We start from the raw sequence: 25887 nt of genomic DNA, 5'->3' as shown, positions 1-25887 counted from the left end.
TGACTTGGCAAATGGCTAGTTACCACAAACTTAAGCTTTAGTACTACTCTTTGGAAAACAAAAGTGAGACTGTCAATACCTGGCCTGATGCATTAAAGGATGGAGAGATGGCATAAGAGAAAGCTGAAGAATTCTGCCACGAGAGGGAGTAAGAAGTGCAGAGCAGCTGTATCCAAAGTCTGACAAAGTCTCAGAATGACTACCTGGGCTAATGGCAAGTATTTCTCTCCTGAAGGCAATTAGTAAAGATTGTAAAAGAAGACTGGTACTTCAAATGAAAACAAAACAATGCAAAACTTCAAGGAACATGAAAAAAAATCAAGGAAACATGACACAACCAAACGATGACAATAATCTTCCAGTAACTGACCCCAAAGACACAGGAGGACTGTATTAGATACCAAAAAAAAAAATTATATATATATATATATATATATGGTAAAAGTCAAAGGATACCACTACAAATAGTCCTCAAGTCACAAAGGAAGATATCAACAGAAAAAACAGAAAACAATGAACAAGATGTCAATAGAAGTCCTTACCTAGCAATAGGTATTTTAAATTTAAAAGGATTAAATTCTCCAGTCAAAAGACAGAATGGCTAAGTGGATAAAAATGAAACAAAAAACAAGGTCCAATGATAATGCTGCCTATATAAGAGACTTAGTATAGGGGTGCCTGGCTGGCACACACACTGAGTGTTCAAGACTTAATCACAGGGTCGTAAGTTCAAGCCCCACATTGGGGGTTACTTAAAAATAAAAACTTAAAAACAACAAAAGAACACACTCCTGAGCAACCAATGGGTCAAAGAATTCAAAAGGGGATCAGAATAATATCTTGAATTAAACAAAAAAGGTAAACACAACATACAAAAAAAAAATGAGATGCAGGAAAAGCAGTTCTAAGAGGGAAGTATATATTGATGAATGTCTACAAGAAAAAAAAAGATCAAGATAAAAAGATCTTAAACAACTTAACTTTACATGCCAAGGAACTAGAAAAAGAACAAACTAAGCCCAAAGTTAGCACAAGGAAGGAACTATTTAAAAAAATCACATGAGAAATACATGAAATGGAGACCAGAACATTTGTTTTAAAAAGAAGAGGGAGGCGGGGCAAGATGGCTGAAGAGTAGGGTCCCCAAGTCACCTGTCCCCACCAACTTACCTAGATAATAACCTTCAAATCATACTGAAAATCTACGAATTCGGCCCGAGATTTAAAGAGAGAACAGCTGGAATGCTACAGTGAGAAGAGTTCGGGCTTCTATCAAGGTAGGAAGACGGGGGGGGGGGGGGGGGGAGAAATAAAGAAACAAAAGGCCTCCAAGGGGGAGGGGCCCCGCAAGGAGCCGGGCTGAGGCCGGGGCGAGTGCCCCCAGGACAGGAAAGCCCCTTCCTGGAGAAGCAGGAGCTGAACCAATCTTCCTGGGTGGAAAGGCGCCCGCAGGGAGTTCGAGCAGGACCCCAGGAGGGCGGGGATGCCCTCAGGCTCCCTGGGACACTAACAGACACCTGTGCCCTGGGGAGAGTGCGCCACGCCCCACGGCAGAGCTCCCTAAAGGGCTGCAACGAGTGCACACGTCTTGACCCGGGAGCAGCTCGGAGGGGCTCGGGCAGCTCCACAGAGAGGCTCTGGCGGCTTCATGGAGAGGGGGCTGCACGGCCCGGGAGCGCGATTCCAACAGTGCAGGCCCGGAGAGCACAGAGCGCGGGGGACACAGCCCAGGATCCAGCCTGCCCCCACCCCGCCCGGACAGGCAGAGGCCAGGAGGGCACAGGACAGAAAGGACGCTCCTGCCCCGAGCTGAGCAGATAAGCGGCCCCCCGCCCCCCGGAGCATCCACACGCCTGCAGACTGAGAGCTCTGTAGTTACTGCGGGAGCTGAATCCAGGGCTCCAGAGCTGGCCACCGCCACTGTGGTTGCTCCTCCTGGGGCCTCACAGGGTAAACAACCCCCACTGAGCCTCACAGGGGCCTCACCGGATAAACAGGATAAACATTACTCACTGAGCCCTAAACCAGGCAGGGGCCAGAGCAGCTCCCCCAAGTGCTAATACCTGAAAATCAGCAAAGCAGCCCCCTCCCGGAGAAGACCAGCTAGAGGGACGGGAAAAACAAATTATTGACCAAGCAGCACTGGAAAGTTCCAAGGGAAGTCAAGGGACTTACAGTATACAGAATCAGAGGATACTCCCCTGTGTTTTTTTTTCTTTTTCTTTTTGATTTCTGTTTGCTTCCCCCACCCTTTTTTTCCTTTCTTTTTCTCTTTTCCTCCCTTTTTTCTCTCCTCTCTTTTCCTCCTTTTCCTAATACAACTTGTTTTTGGCCACTCTGCATTGAACAAAATGACTAGAAGGAAAACCTCACCTCAAAAGAAAGAATCAGAAACAGTCCTCTCTCCCACAGAGTTACAAAATCTGGATTACAATTCAATGTCAGAAAGCCAATTCAGAAGCACTATTATACAGCTACTGGTGGCTCTAGAAAAAAGCATAAAGGACTCAAGAGACTTCATGACTGCAGAATTTAGAGCTAATCAGGCAGAAATTAAAAATCAATTGAATGAGATGCAATCCAAACTAGAAGTCCTAACGACGAGGGTTAACAAGGTGGAAGAACGAGTGAGTGACATAGAAGACAAGTTGATAGCAAAGAGGGAAACTGAGGAAAAAAGAGACAAACAATTAAAAGACCATGAAGATAGATTAAGGGAAATAAACGACAGCCTGAGGAAGAAAAACCTACGTTTAATTGGTGTTCCCGAGGGCGAAGAAAGGGACAGAGGGCCAGAATATGTATTTGAACAAATTCTAGCTGAAAACTTTCCTAATCTGGGAAGGGAAACAGGCATTCACATCCAGGAAATAGAGAGATCCCCCCCTAAAATCAATAAAAACCGTTCAACACCTCGACATTTAATAGTGAAGTTTGCAAATTCCAAAAATAAAGAGAAGATCCTTAAAGCAGCAAGAGACAAGAAATCCCTTTTATGGAGAGGAGTATTAGGGTAACAGCAGACCTCTCCACAGAGACCTGGCAGGCCAGAAAGGGCTGGCAGGATATATTCAGGGTCCTAAATGAGAAGAACATGCAACCAAGAATCCTTTATCCAGCAAGGCTCTCATTCAAAACGGAAGGAGAGATAAAGAGCTTCCAAGACAGGCACGAACTGAAAGAATATGTGACCTCCAAACCAGCTCTGCAAGAAATTTTAAGGGGGACTCTCAAAATTTCCCTTTAAGGAGAAGTCCAATGGAACAAACCACAAAAACAGAGACTGAATAGATATCATGATGACACTAAACTCAAATCTTTCAATAGTAACTCTGAATGTGAACGGGCTTAATGACTTCATCAAAAGGCGCAGGGTGTCAGACTGGATAAAAAAGCAGGACCCATCTATTTGCTGTCTACAAGAGACTCATTTTAGACAGAAGGACACCTACAGCCTGAAAATAAAAGGTTGGAGAACCATTTACCATTCAAATGGTCCTCAAAAGAAAGCAGGGGTAGCCATCCTTATATCAGATAAACTAAAATTTACCCCGAAGACTGTGGTGAGAGATGAAGAGGGACACTATATCATACTTAAAGGATCTATCCAACAAGAGGACTTAACAATCCTCAATATTTATGCCCCGAATGTGGGAGCGGCCAAATATATCAATCAATTAATAACCAAAATTAAGACATACTTAGATAATAATACACTTATACTTGGTGACTTCAATCTAGCACTTTCTACACTCGATAGGTCTTCTAAGCACAACATCTCCAAAGAAACGAGAGCTTTAAATGATACACTGGACCAGATGGATTTCACAGATATCTACAGAACTTTACATCCAAACTCAACTGAATACACATTCTTCTCAAGTGCACATGCAACTTTCTCCAGAATAGACCACATACTGGGTCACAAATCAGGTCTTAACTGATACCAAAAGATTGGGATCATCCCCTGCATATTCTCAGACCATAATGCCTTGAAATTAGAACTAAATCACAACAAGAAGTTTGGAAGGACGTCAAACACATGGAGGTTAAGGACCATCCTGCTAAAAGATGAAAGGGTCAACCAGAAAATTAAGGATACAGCAAAAGCAGTCCTGAGGGGGAAATACATCGCAATACAAGCATCCCTCAAAAAACTGAAAGAACTCAAATACAAAAGCTAACCTTACACCTAAAGGAGCTAGAGAAAAAACAGCAAATAGATCCTACACCCAGCAGAAGAAGAGAGTTAATAAAGATTCGAGCAGAACTCAATGAAATCGAGACCAGAAGAACTGTGGAACAGATCAACAAAACCAGGAGTTGGTTCTTTGAAAGAATTAATAAGATAGATAAACCATTAGCCAGCCTTATTAAAAAGAAGAGAGAAAAGACTCAAATTAATAAAATCATAAGTGAGAAAGGAGAGATCACTACCAACACCAAGGAAATACAAACGATTTTAAAAACACATTATGAACAGCTATACGCCAATAAATTAGGCAATCTAGAAGAAATGGACGCATTTCCGGAAAGCCACAAATTACCAAAACTGGATCAGGAAGAAATAGAAAACCTGAAGAGGCCAATAACCAGGGAGGAAATTGAAGCAGTCATCAAAAACCTCCCAAGACACAAAAGTCCAGGGCCAGATGGCTGCCCTGGGGAATTCTATCAAATATTTAAAGAAGAAACCATACATATTCTACTAAAGCTGTTTGGAAAGATAGAAAGAGATGGAGTACTTCGAAATTCATTCTGTGAGGCCAGCATTACCTTAATTCCAAAACCAGACAAAGATCCCACCAAAAAGGAGAATTATAGACCAATATCCCTGATGAACATGGATGCAAAAATTCTCAACAAGATACTAGCCAATAGGATACAACAGTACATTAAGAAAATTATTCACCATGACCAAGTAGGATTTATTCCCGGGACACAAGGCTGGTTCAACACTCTGGTAAGGCTGGTAAAACAATCAATGTGATTCATCATATCAGCAAGAGAAAAACCAAGAACCCTATGATCCTCTCAATAGATGCAGAGAAAGCATTTGACAAAATACAGATCCATTCCTGATCAAAACTCTTCAGAATGTAGGGATAGAGGGAACATTCCTCAACATCTTAAAAGCCATCTATGAAAAACCCACACGAAATATAAATCTCAATGGGGAAGCACTGGGAGCCTTTCCCCTAAGATCAGGAACAAGACAGGGATGTCCACTCTCACCACTGCTATTCAACATAGTACTAGAAGTCCTAGCCTCAGCAACCAGACAACAAAAAGACATTAAAGGCATTCAAATTGGCAAAGAAGTCAAACTCTCCCTCTTTGCCGATGACATGATACTCTACATAGAAAACCCAAGAGACTCCACCCCAAGATTGCTAGAACTCATATAGCAATTTGGCAGTGTGGCAGGATACAAAATCAATGCCTAGAAGTCAGTGGCATTTCTATACACTAACAATCAGACTGAAGAAAGAGAAATTAAGGAGTCAATCCCATTTACAATTGTACCCAAAAGCATAAGAGACCTAGGAATAAACCTAACCAAAGAGGCAAAGGATGTATACCCTAAAAACTATAGAACACTTCTGAAAGAAATTGAGGAAGACACAAAGAGATGGAAAAATATTCCATGCTCTTGGATTGGCAGAATTAATATTGTGAAAATGTCAATGTTACCCAGGGCAATTTACCCGTTTAATGCAATCCCTATCAAAATACCATGGACTTTCTTCAGAGAGTTAGAACAAATATTTTAAGATTTGTGTGGAATCAGAAAAGATCCCGAATAGCCAGGGGATATTTAAAAAACAAAACCATATCTGGGGGCATCACAATGCCAGATTTCAGGTTGTACTACAAAGCAGTGGTCATCAAGACAGTGTGGTACTGGCACAAAAACAGACACATAGATAAATGGAACAGAATAGAGAACATAGAAGTGGACTCTCAACTGTATGGTCAACTGATATTCGATGAAGGAGGAAAGACTATCCACTGGAAGAAAAACAGTCTAAATGTGAGACAAGATTCCATCAAAATCTTAGAGGAGAACACAGGCAACACCGTTTTTGAACTCGGCCACAGTAACTTCTTGCAAGATACATCCATGAAGTCAAAAGAAACAAAAGCAAAAATGAACTATTGGGACTTCATCTAGATAAGAAGCTTTTGCACAGCAAAAGATACAGTCAACAAAAACTAAAAGACAACCTACAGAGTGGGAGAAGATATTTGCAAATGACATATCAGATAAAGGGCTAGTGTCCAAGATCTATAAAGAACTTATTAAACTCAACACCAAAGAAACAAACAATCCAATTATGAAATGGGCAAAAGACATGAACAGAAATGTCATAGAGGAAGACATAGACATGGCCAACACACTCATGAGAAAATGCTCCGCATCACTTGCCATCAGGGAAATACAAATCCAAACCACAATGAGATCCCACCTCACACCAGTGAGAATGGGGAAAATTAACAAGGCAGGAAACCACAAATGTTGGAGAGGATGCGGAAAAAAGAGAACCCTCTTACCCTGTTGGTGCGAATGTGAACTGGTGCAGCCACTCTGGAAAACTGTGTGGAGATTCCTCAAAGAGTTAAAAATAGACCTGCCCTACGACCCAGCAATTGCACTGCTGGGGATTTACCCCAAAGATGTAGATGCAGTGAAACGCTGGGACACCTGCACCCCGATGTTTCTAGCAGCAATGTCCACAATAGCCAAACTGGGGAAGGAGCCTCAGTTCTCATCAAAAGGTGAATGGATAAAGAAGATGTGGTTTATGTATACAATGGAATATTACTCAGCCATTAGAAATGACAAATACCCACCATTTGCTTCAACGTGGATGGAACTGGAGGGTATTATGCTGAGTGAAATAAGTCAGTCGGAGAAGGACAAACATTATATGGTCTCATTCATTTGGGGAATATAAATAATAGTGAATGGGAATAGAAGGGAACGGGGAAGAAATGTGTAGGAAATATCAGAAAGGGAGACAGAACATGTAGACTCCTAACTCTGGGAAATGAACTAGGGGTGGTGGAAGGGGAGGAGGGCGGGGGTTAGGGGTGACTGGGCTATGGGCACTGAGGGGGGCACTTGATGGGATGAGCACTGGGTGTTATTCTGTATGTTGGCAAATTGAACACCAATAAAAAATAAATTTATTATTATAATAAAATAAAAAGACCAAGAAAATTAACAGCTAATTTTTGAAAGGATAAATGAAATCAAATGATCAGAAAACCTCTCTGGAATTCTTAAACCACCTTTGATTTTCTCGAAATTCACTTGTTCGTTCATTCATTCATTCAATTATCCTTTCTGTTCTCAAGCCTTTGGGGTAAAAATGTTCATCTCTTCTGTCAGGAGATCTTCAAGCAAGAACAACTCTACCCATTGCTTGGAGTCAGTGGCAACACTCTGAGTCCCTGCTAATACTCCTGTAGCTGGCTTCAGTTGGGCACCTTCTGACAGAGGCATTTTCTATGGAAATAGGGAAGACTGGTCCCGGGTTCAGGAAATCGGTTTTGTTGATGCAATACCCAGACATACCTAGGATCACGAGACCCATTTCCACATTTGAATCAGTACCTACAGATCAATATGAACTTTGTCCTCCAATAATTACTTGGCAGGACACTCCCAAGATACTGCTAGTATTTTGAAAGTCAAAAAAAATTGCAGAACATATGGAATATTACTTGTTTATTTTGGAATGATTTTGAAGATTTTTAAAAATTTATAAATGTAGATATTACATTATAGAATGTTGATAAAATGAAAAAAAATTTTAAAAAACAATGAACTAGAGTAAGGAAAAAAAGAGAAGATTCAGACAAAATCAGAAATAAAAGAGGAAGGACGCCTGGGTGTCTCCGTGGTTGAGCCTTTGGCTCAGGCCATGATCCCAGAGTTCCAGGATTGAGTCCCACATTGGGCTTCCTGCATGGAACCTGCTTTTCCATCTGCCTATGTCTCTGCCTCTCTCTCTGAGTCTTTCATGAGTAAATAAATAAAATCTTAAAAAAAATAAAAGAGGAGACAATTACAACAGAAATACAAATGAACTTAAAGAGACTACTACAATTACAGTTGACTTAGAATTCGAACTGCAGAAGTCCACTTACATGTGGACTTTTTACAGTACCATAAGTGTATTTTCTTTAATGATTTTCTTAGTAACATTTCATTTTATCTAGCTTTATTGTAAGAATACAGTATTATAACACATATAAAATATGTGTTGACTAGCTATTTGTATTATTGGTAAGGCTTCTGGTTAATAGTAGGCTGTTAGTAGTAAAGTTTCTGGGGAGTCAAAAGTTATTCTCATATTTCTGACTGCCCGGGGGTTGGTGCACCTAACTCCCATGTTGTTCAACTATATGTAACAACAAACTGGAAAAACTAGAAAAAATGGATAATTTCTGAGAAACCTACAACCTACCAAAACAGAATCATGACGAAATAGAAAATATGAATAGACCAATTAGTAGTAATGAGACTGAATCAGTAATCAAAAACTGCCCAACAAAGAAAAGTCCAGGATTAGACAGTTTTACTGTAGGATTCTGCCAGACATTTAAAAAAGAATACAAATTCTTATCAAACTACTCCAAAAAAATTTGCAGAACATTTCCAAATTCATTTTACAAGGGCAACATTTTGATACTAAAACCAGACAAGGATATCACAAGAAAATTAGAAGTCAATATCTCTGGTGAACATAAATATTAAACTCAACAAAGTATTAGTAAACCAAATTAAATAATACTTTAATAGGATTATGTACCATTATCAAGGGGCATTTACTCCAGGGATGCAAGGTTGGTTCACCAGACACAAATCAATCAATGCAATATACCACTTTAACAAAATGAAGGTTAAAAATCGTATCATTTCAATAGATGCAGAAAAAAGGAATCTGGCAAAATTCAACATCTATTTAAGATTAAAAACCCTAAACAGGGACACCTGGGTGGCTCAGTGGTTGAGCATCTGCCTTCAGCTCAGGGCGTGATCCCGGGTGCTGGGATCAAGTCCCACATCAGGCTCCCCTCATCGAGCCTGCTTCTCCCTTTGTCTGTGTCTCTCATGAATAAATAAGTAAAATCTGTAAAAAAATCTCTCAACAAATTGAGTATACAAAGATACCTCAGCATAATAATGGTCACAAAGAACAAGCTATGACATCACCCACAATGGTAAAAGCTTTTCCTCTGAGATCAGGATTGAGACAAAGGTGCCCGCTCTCACCACTCATATTCATTATACTACTGGAAGTCCTCGCCAGAGCATGCAGGCAAGAAATACAAAAAGCATCCATATTAGAAAGGAAAAAGTCAAATTGTCTTTGCAGATGATATACTTTTATATCTAGAAAGTCTTAAAGACTCCACCAAAAACCTGTTAGAAATAATGAATTCAGAAAAGTTACAGGATACAAAATCAACACAAACAGTTCCATTCTATACACTAAAAACAAGAAATAAAGAATACAATTCCATTTACATTAGCATCAAAACCAATAGAATACTTAAGGATAAATTTAACCAAGGAGGTGAAAGCTCTGTATACTGAAAACTTTAGAATTTCATGAAATTGAAGATGACAGATATATAGAAAAATATCCTGTGTTCATAGATCAGAAGAACTGATATGGTTAAAATGTCCATACTACCGAAAGTCATCTATAGATTCACTGTAAACCTTATGAAAATTCCTATGGAGCAACAAAAGACCCAGAATATCCAAAGCAATCTGAAGAAAGAACATAGCTGGACACATTGTACCTCCTGAATTAAACAATCAAAATAATATGGCACTGGCATGAAAACAGACACATAGTCCAATGGAACATAATCAAAAACTCAGAAATAAACTCTTGCATAAATGTTCAATTAATAATTGACAAGGGAGCAAAGAATAGTCAGTGGGGAAAGGACAGTGTCTTTGATACATTGTGGTGGGAAAATTGAGAAACCACATGCAGAAGAATGAAACTGGACCCCTATCTTATAACATTCCCAAAAATTAACTCAAAAAGGATTAAAGGCTTAAACCTAAGACCTGAAGCCATAAAACTCCTTGAAGATCACACAGGAAAAAAAGTTTTTTGATAATGGTTTTGGATATAAAACAAAAAGCACAAGCAACAAAAGCAAAAAAAAAAGGGGGGCGGGACTGCATTAATCTAAAAAACTTCTGCATAGCAAAAGAAACCGTAAATCAATAAGGCAAACTCTGGAATAGAAGACAGTATCTGGAAAGCATATATCTGATAAGGAGTTAATATGCAAAATATATAAAGAACTTATACAACTCAATTATAACGTGGGTAGAGAACCTGAATAAACATTTTTCCAAAGAGGTACAGATGGCTAACAAGTCTATGAAACAGTGCTCAACATCATTAGTCAATTAGGGAAATGCAAATCAAAGCCACAATGAGATATCACTTCACTTGTGTTAGAATGGCTATCATTAAAAAGACAAGAAATAGGGGCAGTCTGGGTCGCTCAGCAGTTTAGCGCTGCCTTCAGCTCAGGGCATGATCCTGGAGACCAGAGATTGGGTCCCACGTCGGGCTCCCTGCATAGAGCCTGCTTCTCCCTCTGCCTGTGTCTCTGCATCTCTCTCAATCTCTGTGTGTGTCTCATGAATAAATAAATAAAATCTTAAAAAAAAAGACAAGAAATATTGAGTAATGGCAAGGACGTGGAAAAAGGGAAACCCTTGTGCACTGTTGGTGGAACTATAAACCAATACTGCTGGTATGGACATCAGTGGACACTCTTCAAAAAATTAAAAATAGAACTGCTACATGATCCAGCAATTTCTTTTCTGGTTTTTATCCCAAAGAAATTAAAACAGGATCTCAAAGATACATCTGCTTCCCAATGTTTAATGCAACATTACTCACACTAGGCCACATATAGAAAGAACCTAAATATTGATCAGTGGATAGATGGATAAAGAAGATGCCATTTTCAACAACTTGGATGAAACTTGACATTATATGAAATAAGTCAGAAAGACAAATGCTGTATTCTGTCAATTATATATAAAACTTAAAAAGCCCAACTCAGAGAGTAGAATGGTTGTTATCATAAGCTGGGGGTTGAAGCAAACGGGGAGATGTTGATCAAATGGTACCAACTTTGGAGATCTAATGTATAGTATGATCATTATAATTAATGGTATTATATCCTTGAATATTGCTAAGAGAATAAACCTTAAGCAATCTCACCACCAAATAGAAACGATAGTCATATGAAGTGTTGGAGGCTTTTGCTAAGGCTATGGTGGCAATCAAATCCCAACATGTAAGTGTATCAAATCAACATGTAAGTGTATCATTGTATACCTTAAAATTATACAGTTACATCTCTAAATTATATCTCAAAACATTGTAATAAAGCAAATCAACAATGATCAAGCTTCATTCCAGGAATAAAAAAAAAATAACTGCACACAGGAAAATCTATTAAAGTAATTCAGAACATTAGTAGATTAAAGGAGAAAATACATATGATAATAGTATTTGGAATTTATTTTTTTTAGGATTTTATTTATTTATTCATGAGAGACATAGACAGTGAGGCAGAGACAGACAGAGGGAGAAGCCGGCTCCTTGCAGGGGGCCCTATTTGGGACTTGATCCCCAGACGCGGGATCACGACCTGAGCCGATGGCAGAAGCTCAACCACTGAGCCACCCAGGTGCCCCAGAGTTTAGTGGTTGTAAAAAATTATTTGATTATTGTCTGTACCCTCTACACAACCTCTTGTTTTCTCCTTCTGGAATTTCTACTGAGTGGTTATTATTGTACAATGTCTTCTATGATTATGAATTATTAATGTCATGAATTATTTCTTTCTTGGGGATTCAGTCTACTTCATATTATCAAATATTTGATGTTCAGCATCTTTGTTTTCTTTTTTTTTTAATTTTTATTTATTTATGATAGTCACAGAGAGAGAGAGGCAGAGACATAGGTAGAGGGAGAAGCAGGCTCCATGCACCAGGAGCCCGACGTGGGATTCGATCCAGGATCGCGCCCTGGGCCAAAGGCAGGCGCCAAACCGCTGCGCCACCCAGGGATCCCAGCATCTTTGTTTTCAATGCTTATACTGAGTAGGGTTTTCTTTATACTAAATCATTAGAAAGTATGCATAAAAACTAATAACCAGAGGTTTTGTCATGGCAGCATGCATTCCTCGCACTGATGTCTATTTGAAATCATACCTGTGTCTCTAGAGAAGCCTAAAACACAGTCCCATAGTCACTGACAACAAGGGTGAACCTGCCAAGCAGGTAATCCACTATGCCAGTTTCCAGGGCCCCCAAGTTGTTAAAGAGAATTAATAAACATTAACACTTGCATGACATAATGAGCTAAATAAAAAAGATTCAGATAAAGTTGAATACTCCATTTATTTTAATCCCTGCCCAATCCCATTTTTCACTTCTTTCTCAGAAGCTATTATGAATGCTAGATCATGTTTCTTCTATACTTTTGTCATACACATGCATCTTCAGGAACCAGGGCTCCAAATCACCCATCTCACCCCATCCCACATAAGCACACTATAAGGAAGTGGAAGTTTTCTAATGACAATATGCATGTCCTGCACCGGGGACCAAAGGCAACTACTCTCATACCTTGGAGAAAGCCAGCCTAAGGTTCAGTTTCTCTTATCACTGTTGCCCGTGGTGAGCTTATCAAAGAGGTACTCTGCCATGATGGCTTCTGGGGTCCCTTTCTTGCTATCTAGAATCAACAAACATATTAGTATCTACATATTGTAACAAACTAAGTTTTCAGGTAAAGTTGAAGACCTCCTTTACTTGAATCTCTGCCACCCCCATTTCTGTCACTCTTTCCCCAGATGAACCCTAATCATAATTTTCAGGCAATATTTTTATACTTTTACTATGCACAGGGTCCCACATTTATCAGGGCCTGAGGCCACCGCCCCACACACAGTCTATAAGTGTTTAATTTGAGGTAGATGGGGTTTGGTGGGTAGAGACACTCCTGAATACCTGTTGTAAAACTTAAAAGGTGAAGGGTTTGCACGGGAATCAACCAGAGACCTTTTTAAAGTTTTGAACCAAATAACTTTATTGAAACCAAACAACTTTATTATTTATTTATTCATTTATTTTTATTTATTTATTTATTTATTTATTTATTTATTTATTTATTTATTTATTTATAATTTATGGCAGAACTGGAAGAAAAAAACCTGAAGGTTCTGCCAAGGCAATACTGCAACATGCACGCTCGGCGGGGCGCCCAGGGGAAGTCGCCCTGGGCCCTGCCCGGGGGAGGTGTCCGTGCCAGGTCAGTTCTCCTTGTGGCTGTGGCGCAGGGTGAGCCTGTCGAACGGGTACTCGGCCAGGCCGGCTTCCGGGGCCCCCACGCTGCGCAGGCTGGTGCCGTAGCCTCCCAGAGCTCTTGGATGGCCTTGCCTCGCTCGCTCGCTCGCTCGCTCACGGAGGGAGCGGGCCTCCAGGAAGTCGCAGAGCTGGGCGTCGTTCTGGTCGGTGGCCAGCCGGTGCAGGTCAGGTCGAGCAGGCAGGCTGTGGTTCACGCGCTTCTCCAGGTGCAGGGCGCACTCCGTGGCCCTCGGGCCGCTCTCCCAGGCGTCGCGGTCGGGCTTCTTGACGTCGCGCAGACGGATGCGGCCCCCGCGCCGGTTCTGCAGCTCCACGAGCATCTCGGCGTGCTGGGTCTCCTCGCGGGCCTGGCGCTGGAAGAAGCGGGCCAAGTTCCTCAGGGCCCCGTCGTCGCGGTCGAAGGAGAAGGCCATGGACTGGTAGACGTAGGAGGCGGACAGCTCCAGGCTGATCCGGCTGTCGACGGCGGCCTCGCAGTCGGGGTGGTAGTTCTGGCGAACCTGGGAGATGGGCGCGGCGGCCATGGCTGGCGGCCCGGGCACCGGGACGAGGGCGAACACGTCGCGGAAACGAGAGCCACGGAGTGGGCAACGGCGGGGCCGACTTCGGTGGTGGCCTCGGAGATTGCCCAGCGTGAGCGGTGAGGGAGGCCGGAGCCCGAATCAGTGGCGGTTGATCTGAGGGAGGTGGCGGTTGAGATGGGAGACAGCTCTGGGAGGGGACCGGAAATGTCGTCCAGGGAAGGGGGCGCACTTCCGGCTCAGCGAGGGCCGCAAAGGCTGTGTTCTAGGTTCTGTTGGAGCCTGAGTGAGGCAGAGTGACCCTGTGCTGAGCACCTGGCGCTTATTAAATTTTGCGATAGTGTGTCTACCCAAGTACTTTATTTTGTTCTCTGAGCCTATCACAGGCTGATCTTATTCAAATTCAAATTCAGACTCTTATTCAAATTCAGTCTCATTCAATTCAAATTCATATTCTTAAAATTCTGAGTGTAAATTCAAATTTTTTGAAGTTTTCTCCTGTTTCCTGTATTTTTTTAACTTCAGATATTGTTCCATTTTTTGATCATGACCTTCTTTTTCACTTTCCAGAATTATTTTACAAACCTTTGTCCATATTTAGGAAAAAAAAGGCACATTTGATTAGCCTAGGTAATTAGCATGTATGCAATCCACAGTTATGATGTCCATTTCACTAACAGACTTTTCCTTGGAACAGGAAGGCACAATATGTCAATAAGGGAGCAGTCTCCTCCTTGGGGATACATGGCAGGATACTTGCAGGTAAGATAGGGACCCTCCCTCTTGCCAAAACAAAGATGGCAATTCTGATGATGAAAGAGTAGTGTTTTCCCCTTCTTTCTAGATAGATGTGCCTCAGTTGTTTCCCTTCTGCTATGTTGGTCTGCATTTGTCTCAACCTCACTCAATGTCTTTGCTGTGTAGTTTTGGGAGCTGAAAGGTCAAATACTATAACTGCTTACTTACAATATAAGTAGGGTTTGGGGACGTCTCAGAGCAGGGCAGATAAAACATCTGTTCAGAGTAGCTCTTTAATCTCATGGTTGACCTGGGACCGGCTGCAGTAAAACTATTCTTGAGATTTCTCTGCATGTGATTGGTTTTCCATGCAGATGTATTGACTTACCTGAATTAACTAATCTGATAACATCTTGCTTTACCTATCTTCCAAGAATTCCTCATCATTTCTGGTCTACTACTGAGAATCCTTCTGTGTGTGTGTGTGTGTGTGTGTGTGTGTGTGTGTAGGTTTTGTGTATATTTTTAGCCACGACTATAATTCAGTTATCATTGTTTATTTCTAAAACTTAAAATAATTTTCTGAATAGGTAATACATTCTCAGGGGTCAAAGCCACACAGCTCTCTTCTCTGCAGGTGACCAGTGTGGTATTACTTGTTACAATTAGGAGGAAAAAGAAGAGAAAAAGGAAGAAATAATATTCAAAACAGAGGAAAGTCTGAAATACATTTTAGAAGCACTTTTTTTTGTATTTTTTTTTATTGGAGTTCGATTTGCCAACATGTAGCATATCATCCAGTGCTCATCCTGTCAAGTTCTCATCCTATCAAGTGCCCCCCCTCAGTGCCCGTCACCCAGTCACCCCATCCCCCCATCCACCTCCCCTTCCACTACCCCTTGTTTGTTTCTCAGAGTTAGGTGTCTCTCATGTTCTGTCCCCTTCTCTGATATTTCCCACTCATTTTCTCTCCTTTCCCCTTTATTCCCTTTCACTAAGACCATATAATGTTTGTCCTTCTCTGATTGACTTACTCAACTCAGCATAATACCCTCCAGTTCCATCCATATTGAAGCAAATGATGGGTATTTGTTGTTTCTAATGGCTGAGTAATATTCCATTGTATACATAGACCACATCTTCTTTATCCATTCATCTTTCAATGGACACCGAGGCTCCTTCCCCAGTTTGGCTATTGTGGACATTACTGCTATAAGCATCGGGATGCAGGGTGTCCTGGCATTTCAGTGCATCTGTATCTTTGGGGTGAATCCCCTGGAGTGCAATTGCTGGGTCAGAGGGTAGCTCTATTTTTAACTCTTTGAGGGACCTCCACACAGTTTTCCAGAGTGGCTGCACCAGTTCATATTCCCACCAACAGTGCAAGAGGGTCCCCCCTTTCTCCACATCCTCTCCAACATTTGTTGTTTCCTCTCTTGTTAATTTTCCCCATTCTCACTGGTGTGAGGTGGTATCTCATTTGGTTTTGATTTGTATTTCCCTGATGGCAAGGGATGTGGAGCATTTTCTCATGTGCTTGTTGGCCATGTCTATGTCTTCTTTGGTGAAATTTCTGTTCATGTCTTTTGCCCATTTCATGATTGGATTGTTTGTTTCTTTGCTGTTGAGTTTAATAAGTTCTTTATAGATCTTGGATACTAGCCCTTTGTCTGATATGTCACTTGCAAATATCTTCTCCTATTCTGTAGGTTGTCTTTGAGTTTTGTTGGCTTTTTCTTTTGCTGTGCAGATGCTTTTTATCTTGATGAAGTCCCAATAGTTCATTTTTGCTTGTTTCCGTTGCCTTCATGGATGTATCTTGGAAGAAGTTGCTGTGGCCGAGTTCAAAAAGGGTGTTGCCTGTGTTCTCCTCTAGGATTTTGATGGATTCTTGTCTTACATTTAGATCTTTCATCCATTTTGAGTTTATCTTTGTGTCTGCTGTAAGAGAATGGTTTAGTTTCATTCTTCTGCACATGGCTGTCCAATTTTCCCAGCAGCATTTATTGAGGAGACTGTCCTTTTTCCAGTGGATAGTCTTTCCTGCTTTGTCGAATATCAGTTGACCATAGAGTTGAGGGCCCATTTCTGGGTTCTCTATTCTGTTCCATTGATCTATGTTTCTGTTTTTGTGCCAGTATTACACTGTCTTCATGATCACAGCTTTGTAGTACAACTTGAAATCCGGCATTGTGATGCCCCCGGCTCTGGTTTTCTTTTCCAATATTCCCCTGGCTATTCGGGGTCTTTTCTGATTCCACAGAAATCTTAAGATGATTTGTTACAACTCTCTGAAGAAAGTCCATGGTGTTTTGATAGGGATTGCATTAAATGTGTAAATTGCCCTGGGTAGCATTGACATTTTCACAGTGTTCATTCTGCCAATCCATGAGCATGGAATATTTTTCCATCTCTTTGTGTCTTCCTCACTTTCTTTCAGAAGTGTTCTGTAGTTTTAGTTTTTAGGGTATAGATTCTTTACCTCTTTGGTTAGTTTTATTCCTAGGTATCTTATGCTTTTGGGTGCAATTGTTAATGGGATTGACTACTTAATTTCTCTTTAGAAGCACCTTCTTCTCAAATACACATGGATTATTTGCCAAGAAAATTCGTATTCTAGGCCATACTAAGTCTCAATACATTTCAAATGATTCAAATCATACAAGATTATAAGAGAAATATCTTAAATAAAGAAATCTACCTTAACAACTAGAAAAAGAAGAATGATCTATACGCAAAGCAGACAGAAGGCAGGAAATGATAACAGAGCAAAAAATTCAGTGGAACAAAAGAAAAATATGTCGACTACGTAAAACTAAATGGATTGAAATTAAAAAAAGATAAATGTCTAGAAGACTGATCAGGAAAAAAGAGAGGAGACATAAATTAGCAATATCAAGAATGAGAGAAGAGATTACAGGTCATAAAAAAGGAACAATACTGCTATGCCTGACTTAGGCTAATTATGATTTATCTAGATACGTTATTACTCTCCTAAATTGGGGTTCTTTTAGTAAGGAATAAGGGGGTGAAGTAGTTTTTAGATCAGTAATCAACAGTTTCAGTCTCATTTCTATTCATTAGTAACTTAGAATCCATTAATTCAGGCAATTACTTTCTTTCCTCTCCAAGAATGTTGATGGGAGGGCAGTCCATAATCAACCTGCACAGGATTCCTAGGATAATAGAAGTGAATAATACAGGAGCTGGTAGAGAGGCAAAAAGAATGTTGTATACTGGAATAAAATAGCTTTTTTATGATAAAGTGAAGAGATATTAAAATCCCTAGTACATAATTATTTATCTCCGTTTTGTCTAGAGTTTGCCCTAAGTTTTAGTATTTTAAAATAGAAAACAATAGGGGTACCTGTGTGACTTGGTTGGTTAAGCATCCGACTCTTAATTTCACCTCTGGTTATAATCTCAGGGTTGTAAGATTGAGCCCCACATCAGGGGCTACCTCTGTCCTTCTGCCCCCACCCCTTAACTGCTTATGTGCTTATGCTCTCTAAAATACATAAATATTTAAAATGGAAAACAACAAATTAGAATTTCTTTCTTTTCTTTTTTTTTTTTTTTAGATTTGAGAAAGGGTGGGTACAAGGAGAAGGAGAGAGAGACTCTCAAGCAGACTCTACACAGAGCATGAAGCCTCATGTGGGGCTTGATCCCAGTACCCCAAGATCATGACGTGAGCTGAAATCGAATCGGATACCAACCAATAGAGCCACCCAGGCACCCCTGGAATGGAATAGTTTGAATGAAAAGCTAATATAAATTCTAAGTTAATGGGGAATTATTATTTTTACTAATTTATCTCATTTTAGTTATTAGTATGCACCTGAATCTTTATAACAATGTATTTCAAAGTAATAAAAATGAATCTCTGTAGAATTGAAAAATTTCATTAACTTTATAAATAGAAATAATTCTTTATCATCTCTTCTACATCTTCAGACATTAATCTGGAATTATAATGAAACCTCATCAGTTTATTTAGCTTAAAGACAGCTCCTTTGAAAATTATCTTACTATCAAACAAAACAAATTCAGAATTATCTAAAAGTTCAGGTTGCCACTTCTCAGATAATAACAGGAAATCTCAGCCTACCTCTATATTCATTCCTAACTGGTCCTATTATATTGCAAGTTTTATTAGGTTTACTCCTCTTCAAGACATCCTGTTTTGTGCTCCAAGTGTATCAGCTACATGGTATGATGCTTATGAGTAGGAGGTTAGTAATCAAAAGCCACAAGTTCCAATTACAGTCAGAAGTTACATGTATCATTAGTCTTTTTGGCATTCACAATATTGGTCCAGAGATGGGAAGAATATTACCTAATTTGCCTGTCCCAAACGGTATTGTTCTCAAGCCTTTTAAAATGCAAAATTAAAAATCCAGCTAAGTACCAGCCACCAATGTTTCCATTTCAGTCATATCTGAACTTGAATAAGTATATTGTGATGTGTCTTAATGGCCTAATGGGAATCAGGATAAGAAACCTAGAGGTAATTTGTTTCTTGGTAAAACCCCTGGTAAAATTATCACCAATCAAATCAGGAGAGAACTGTGTTCAATGCAAAGTGAGGGAAGGGGAGAGAGGAAGACACTGAATTAGGAGACCTGGATCCTATTTTGGGCTGTACCAATCAGTATCCTGCTATGGAAAAAGGAGTAAATGGGCCTCTGTAAGGCTATTATTTGAAAAATGAAGAGTTTGACCGATTTGGTTTTCATAGACTATCAATTATAAATATTATTGGAACCTATTCCATGAAATCTTTCTTTAGCCATGGAATGGAGGGAAAAATCAGCCTTTAGTCTATTCATGACAAGCAGTGACTAGTATCAAATATTATCTTTGGGAATGGAAAATACCTTAACATTCAAATAATAATGCTGTTTTACATTATGGCATTAGTGCAAGTCTTTAAAGCATACACTTGAAGAAAAGGCAGAGCCCTCTTTTTGCTCCTTGGTTGTTTTATATGCAGTGGGGGAATAAATCATCTGTTTCAGCTTGAGGGTACACCCTAAGACCTAAGGCTAACAATATAGGGCTATCACAAAGTTCCAATTCCCTTTGCCACTGATTTTATTGTACCTTGGAACTGGCTAAGTGAAATCTTATTTCTACAGTTACTGATATTCCAACTAATGAGAACCACTATCAGCCTCATCTTAGGGGAGACTATGCCCTAACACTGGGGGGATAAGGGGAAACAGTGACATCCCCAAATATTAAAGGAATCAGCAGCTACTTACTATAACTGAAACTGATTTACAGTGGTGGCTGCACCCAGATGGGAATCTTTGAGTGGGCAGGTGATTCGTTCCTGTATTACATTATCAAATATACTGTGAATTGAAAAGCATACTATTTTTTATGTATTAGAAAAGAAAAAAATGCTTTCAATTAATCCATGACATGTTATTGATTATAAGCTGCACATCAATATAAAGTGTGAATAGGTGATCAATGAAATATGGTGATATGTTTTCATCCACTTGTCTGAATACATTTATCAAAGTAGCTACTTTTTAAAATATTCATAATTGTTTATACTTCTTGGTAACTTATTTTTTGGCCCTAATAGCCTACAGCAGTTTTATGTACAAAGACAGAAAACATTAATAAAGAAAAAATTCACATTGTCTGTTGGATATTGTGTCAGTTTACATTTCAGTCTCATCCTAGAATGGACAGTTTCTGACTTTTTTCCTTTCCTTTTGTGGAAGGAGAGGTTTAGAGTATTCCTTGGGAAATAGGTAAAACCCTGTTCTCTAAATTCATAGCTAACCTCCTTCTAGCATGCTATGGGAGGCATAACCCATTTTATTTTCAAATAAAATTAGTAGATGCATAACGATTTAACAAGCAAAGTTGCTGATCTAGGTTTCTACCCAAATCCCAATTTGAATGTGAAAGTTTCATTCTCATCAATTCCAGTGACTGATTGCAGCTCACTGTTAGATAATGGGAGCCTTTTCTCTTTTTTTTTAAGGTTTTATTTATTTATTCATAAGAGACACAGAGAGAAAGAGATGCAGAGACACAGGCAGAGGGAGAACCAGGCTCCATGCAGGGAGCCTGACGTGGGATTCAATCCCGGGTATCCAGGATCAGGCCCTGGGCTGAAGGCGGCGCTAAACCACTGAGCCACCCGGGCTGCCCAATGGGAGCCATTTCTAACAAGGACAGTACCACCTATCAAGCAATTACGCATCCTAAAATAGTAGCAAGGTAGCTGATAGGGTCACCCGGATAGCTACTGCACATGCTAGGTTAGCGTGTCACGTTTCACAGTGACAGTTACTCTTTAGACCCTAAGGCTTTGAACTACTGGGGAGAGCTCTAAAAAATCCAGTTGTTTGGATTAGGTATATGAAGAGAACACTGACATTTCATTCCGAGTAGACATCTGCTTAAGCAGTGGAATGGCTGATGTACCTCACTCCTGCTCCCTGTGGACTGGAGGAAAAGCAAGGTAGAGAACAGACCTTTTCTGAAGATTAAAACAAGGGTGTAAGAATTTCCCACCATTTAGGTAGATCCTGTGGAAACTTGACCCATGTTGCAGCTACTTTGTCCCAGAGGGCTGTTTGCCAGGCAAAAGGCCCCAACAACAAGATGTGAGGCATGCACAGGATAGAAGCCAGCTGGGGAAGGGGCTAGAAGAGTCCAACACCGAGTTGTAACTCCTATTCCTAGAACTGTGTTGTGCAGAGGTTTCTTTTAGGGACCTCTTGAAGAACATCGTGCACCTCCCACTGAACTTAAAATTAGGTTCACCAAAGAATTAGTGACAGCCAAAAAGGAGAGCAATAGTAGTTAAGTTAGAGACATCTGTCCCCTTTCCCCTTCCTTCCCCTCAAAATACTTAAGGAGAGAGATGTGAAGGGGTAAGAGTTAAAGAGCAGATCATGCTCCTCTCCTCATTCCATGATCTTAAGGTCTAGTAGGAGCTGAAGGAGCAAAGGAGAAAAAAAGTGGGCATAAAGGAAATCCAACAGTGAAGTTTTATTTATTTATTTATTTTATTATTTTTTTTATTTATTTATGATAGTCACAGAGGTCGGGGGGGCAGAGACACAGGCAGAGGGAGAAGCAGGCTCCATGCACCGGGAGCCCGATGTGGGATTCGATCCCGGGTCTCCGGGATCGCGCCCTGGGCCAAAGGCAGGCGCCAAACCGCTGTGCCACCCAGGGATCCCAACAGTGAAGTTTTAAATGGAAGAAAATGTATACGAGTTTTTATGCCCAAAAGTGCCGGGAGATCTGCCTAACATCAAGGAACAGGAGTTTAGACTTTCAAACTAGAGTGGTTAAACAGAGCAGGGTCTTTTTAGACACCTCATCATTTTATGGGACCTCAAAATCTGGTGCAATACTTCCATGGAATCCTTGGATTTTCACCACATCTCTTAGAAGAACATCTTCTGGCAAATTAATTGTAATAAGAAGCACTGATGAGTTCTGAAATTATGTATTTTTAGTGTAATCATAGGTAAACAGTATATATGGAGGTTAAAAAGGGTATCACTAGCTAGATATTGTTGCCCACAATATGCAGAGTTACATTAAATCTATGGTGCAAATGACTGTACAAATAACCAAAAAAAAAAGCGGGGGGGGGGGGGAGCATTACTCTCACCAGTACCCAGTCTATGAGGGCAGGTCTGAAAACCAGTAATTGGCAGTGGGACAGGAAACCTGCTGAGGTTACTTCAGGTCAAGGTTAACAGACTGCTGGCATGGGTAAGAGAGACCCACACTGGAATGAATCCACTCCTTGGTAATACACAGTGTGAAACCCTCCAAATTAAGTTCTAATCATAACCTGAAAAAAATAACTAAGACTACAAAGGATTTATAATCTACAAAAGGGCTCAAATGCCAGAGAATAAGACACCAGTAATTTTAAAAACAGTATCAGCAATTTAATGAATAAAAACTTTAAATGGTCATATAAGTTTTTTCAAAGGGTCCAAGATGGTGACATGGGTAGACCCTGAAACTCACTCCTCCATGGACACACCAAATCTACACCTACATATAAAGCAATTCCTCCTGAAGAAGAACTGAGGACTGCCTGAATAGCTTCTGCACAACAAAGGATGGAGGGACCACATATAAAACAGCAGGAGAGAAAAAAAAAAAAAAATCCAGAACTCCCACCTCCTACACTGTGTAGGGAGGAATAGTACTGAGGGATCAGAAACAAGATTTGTCTGCCCTCGGGCACAGAAAAGAAGGCACAGTTTAAACAAGCAACTAGAATATAAAGGAACTAGGCCTAGAACTCTGCCAAACAGGGAAGTTTCCCTGCTGTTTTGGTTGAAGCAGCTGGTGAGTGCAACTGTTTACATTCCCTCTCCACCTATACTGCACAGATGGGAGCAGGATCTTACCCCCTAGCCAACAGGCTGCGTAGTGAGTCCTGAGCCTCTAGCCCACACCAGCACCAGCCTTCCTGCTAAAGCGGCCCTAGCATCACATGCACTACTGGACAGTGTCCACCATAGCTCTAGTCATCTTACCAAGGCAACACAGGTACCAAGCATCCCAGGACACCCTAGCCTTGCACCCACTTCAGCTCCAGAAGACTTTCCAGGGTACCCCCTATTAGAGTGCCCTAGGATCTTCCAGACCACACCTGTTATAGCTCCCCCTATACTGCCAGGGTGACCTCTGCCCAGAGAGCCCCAGGACCCCCCAGCCTGTGCTCACTTCAGTTCCAGCTGTCCAGAGCAGGGTGGCCCAGCCTGGAGTGCCCTGGGACTCGCAACACATGACTGTTGAAACTCCAGCCACTCAGCCAAAGCTGCCAGGAGCACGCAGTCTACACAGGGGGATGTTGCTACAGAAGGCCATTCAAGTTTGTAGGTAGATATTCTGCCTAATTCAGACACAAACACACAAAGTCAAACAAAATGAGGAGACAGAGAAATAAGCTCCAAGTGAAAGAATGAGACAAAACTTCAGAACAAGAGTGAAATGAAACAGATAAGCCATCTACCTGATAAAAAGCTCACAGTAATGGTCATAAAGATGCCCACCAGGCTAGAGAAGAATGTATGAACTCAGTAAGAACTGCAACAAAGAGACAGAAAATATAAAAAAGTTTAAATCCACTGAAGTATAAAGTAAATGAAATGTAAGATACACTAAAACATTCCCTTGGGAATGTGTGGTTCAGTCGGTTAAGTATTTGACTCTTGATTTCAGCTCAGATCATGACCTCCAGATCATGAGATCAAGCCTCACATCGGGCTCTGTGCTCAGTGCAGAGTCCTCTTGAGGTTCTTTCTCTCCCTTTGCCCCTCCTGTCTCTCTCTTTCAATAAGTCAATGAAATCTTCAAAAAAACCCCACACAACAGTCCAAAAATATTTGAGACACAGTAAAAGCATTTCTAAGAGAAAAGTTTAAGTGATATAGGTCTATCTCAAGAAGTAAGAAAAATCTCAATATAACCTTACACCTAAAGGAACTAGAAAATGAATAAAGCCCAAAGTTAGTAGAATAAAGGAAATAAAATCAGAGTAGAATTACATGATGTAGATACTGAAAAAAGAAAAGATCAATGAAACCAAGAGCTAGTTCTTTAAAAAAATAAACAAAAGTGATAAACCAATAGCCAGATTCTTCATGGGAAAAAAAGGACAGAAATAAGATCAGAAGTGAAAGAGAAGTAACAACTGACACCACAGAAATACAATTGATTATAATAGACTCCTATGAAAAATCATATGCCAACCAACTGAATGCATAAATATCTAAAAATCTATAAACTTATAAAAGTGAATAAGAAAGAGAAAATCTGAAGAGACTGATTACTCATGAGGAAATCGAATTTTGTAGTCAAAACACTCCCAACAACAAAAGTTCAAGACCAAATGGCTTCACAAGTGAATTTTACCAAACATTTCAAGAAAAGTTAATCCTTATTCTCCTCAGACTATTCCAAAAATTGAAGAGGAAGTAACACTTCCAAATTCATTCTTTGAGGCCAACATTACTCCGATATGAAAACCAGACAAAGACACTAAAAAAAAAAAAAAAAGAAAAGAAAAGAAAGAAGAAAGAAAAAGATACAGGCCAATATCCCTGATGAACATAGATACAAAAATCCTAAACAAAATATTAATATTGGCACACTGAAATCAACAATACATTAAAAGGATCATTCACCACGATCAAGTGGGATTTATTCCAGGGATATAAGGATGGTTCAATATTTGCAAATCAACTGATATACCACATTAATAAAACAAAGGATATAAAGTATATGACCATCTTGGGGCACCTGGGGCATCCAGGGTCTTGGCATTGAGCCCCACATCGGGTTCTATGGTCCGCAGGGAGTCTGCTTTTCCCACTCCCTCTGCCTCTTCCCCTATATGTGCTTTCTTTCTCCCTCAAAAAATTAAATCTTTTTAAAATTGTTATTTAAATTCAGTTAATTAACAATGGATTATTGGTTTCAGAGGTAGAGGTCAGTGATTCATCAGTCTTCTATAACAGTGTTCATTACATCACATGCCCTCCTTAATGTTCATCACCCAGTTACCCCATTCCCCCACCCCCCTCCACTCCAGCAACACTCAGTTTGTTTCCTATGGTTAAGAGTCTCTTATGGTTTATCTCCCTCTTTGATTTCATCTTGTTTTATTTTTTCTTCTCTTCCCCTATGATCCTCTGTTTTGTTTCTTAAATTTCACATATGTGTGAGATCATATAATTGTATTTCTCTGACTTATTTCACTTAGCATAATACCTTCTAGTTCCATCCACATCATTGCAAATGGCAAGATTTCACATTTTTGATGGCTTAGTAGAGTTGTGTGTACGTGTGTATCTATATATACAGATACACACAATGAGCATAGAGTTGAGGGTCCATTTCTGGGTTCCCTGTTCTGTTCCATTGATTTATATGTCTATTTTTTGTGCCAGTACCATATTGTCTGGATAATTACAACTTTGTAATAGAGCTTGAAGTCCAGAATTGTGATGTCACCAGTTTTGGTTTTCTTTTTCAACACTCCTTTGGCTACTAGGGGTCTTTTCTGGTTCCATAAAAATTTTAGGATTATTTGTTCCAAGTCTGTGAAATAAGTTGATGGTGTTTTGATAGGGGTTGCATTGAATGTATAGCTTGCTCTAAGTAGCACATTTTAATATTTGT

The 25887-nt window shown here is 40.2% G+C and overlaps 3 protein-coding genes across 6 annotated transcripts in view; all 3 read right to left on the bottom strand.

The window, feature by feature from the left end:
- The window catches only part of LOC112655464 (ferritin heavy chain), a 97917-nt gene extending 83854 nt beyond the window's left edge, over positions 1-14063 (bottom strand). Inside the window, exon 1 of the mRNA XM_049107733.1 lies at positions 13936-14063. The gene's annotated coding sequence lies outside the window, so the exon portion shown is untranslated. The remainder of the gene's footprint in view (positions 1-13935) is intronic.
- The window catches only part of PRRG1 (proline rich and Gla domain 1), a 280802-nt gene that overhangs the window by 19136 nt on the left and 235779 nt on the right, over positions 1-25887 (bottom strand). The gene's annotated exons all lie outside the window — the stretch shown is intronic.
- On the bottom strand, positions 11152-13959 carry LOC112655022 (ferritin heavy chain-like). Its single transcript, XM_049107732.1, has one exon. It carries the CDS (start codon positions 13957-13959, stop codon positions 13381-13383), a length of 579 nt encoding a protein of 192 aa, XP_048963689.1. The 3' UTR covers positions 11152-13380.

This window comes from Canis lupus, chromosome X, assembly GCF_003254725.2.
Source record: "Canis lupus dingo isolate Sandy chromosome X, ASM325472v2, whole genome shotgun sequence".
Taxonomy (NCBI): Eukaryota; Metazoa; Chordata; class Mammalia; order Carnivora; family Canidae; genus Canis; species Canis lupus.
This window is presented reverse-complemented; position numbering and strand designations above follow the sequence as displayed.

What these genes read in the sequence shown, in the direction of transcription:
- LOC112655022 (XM_049107732.1), bottom strand. Translation starts at nt 13,959, where the DNA reads ATGGCCGCCGCGCCCATCTCCCAGGTTCGCCAGAACTACCACCCCGAC.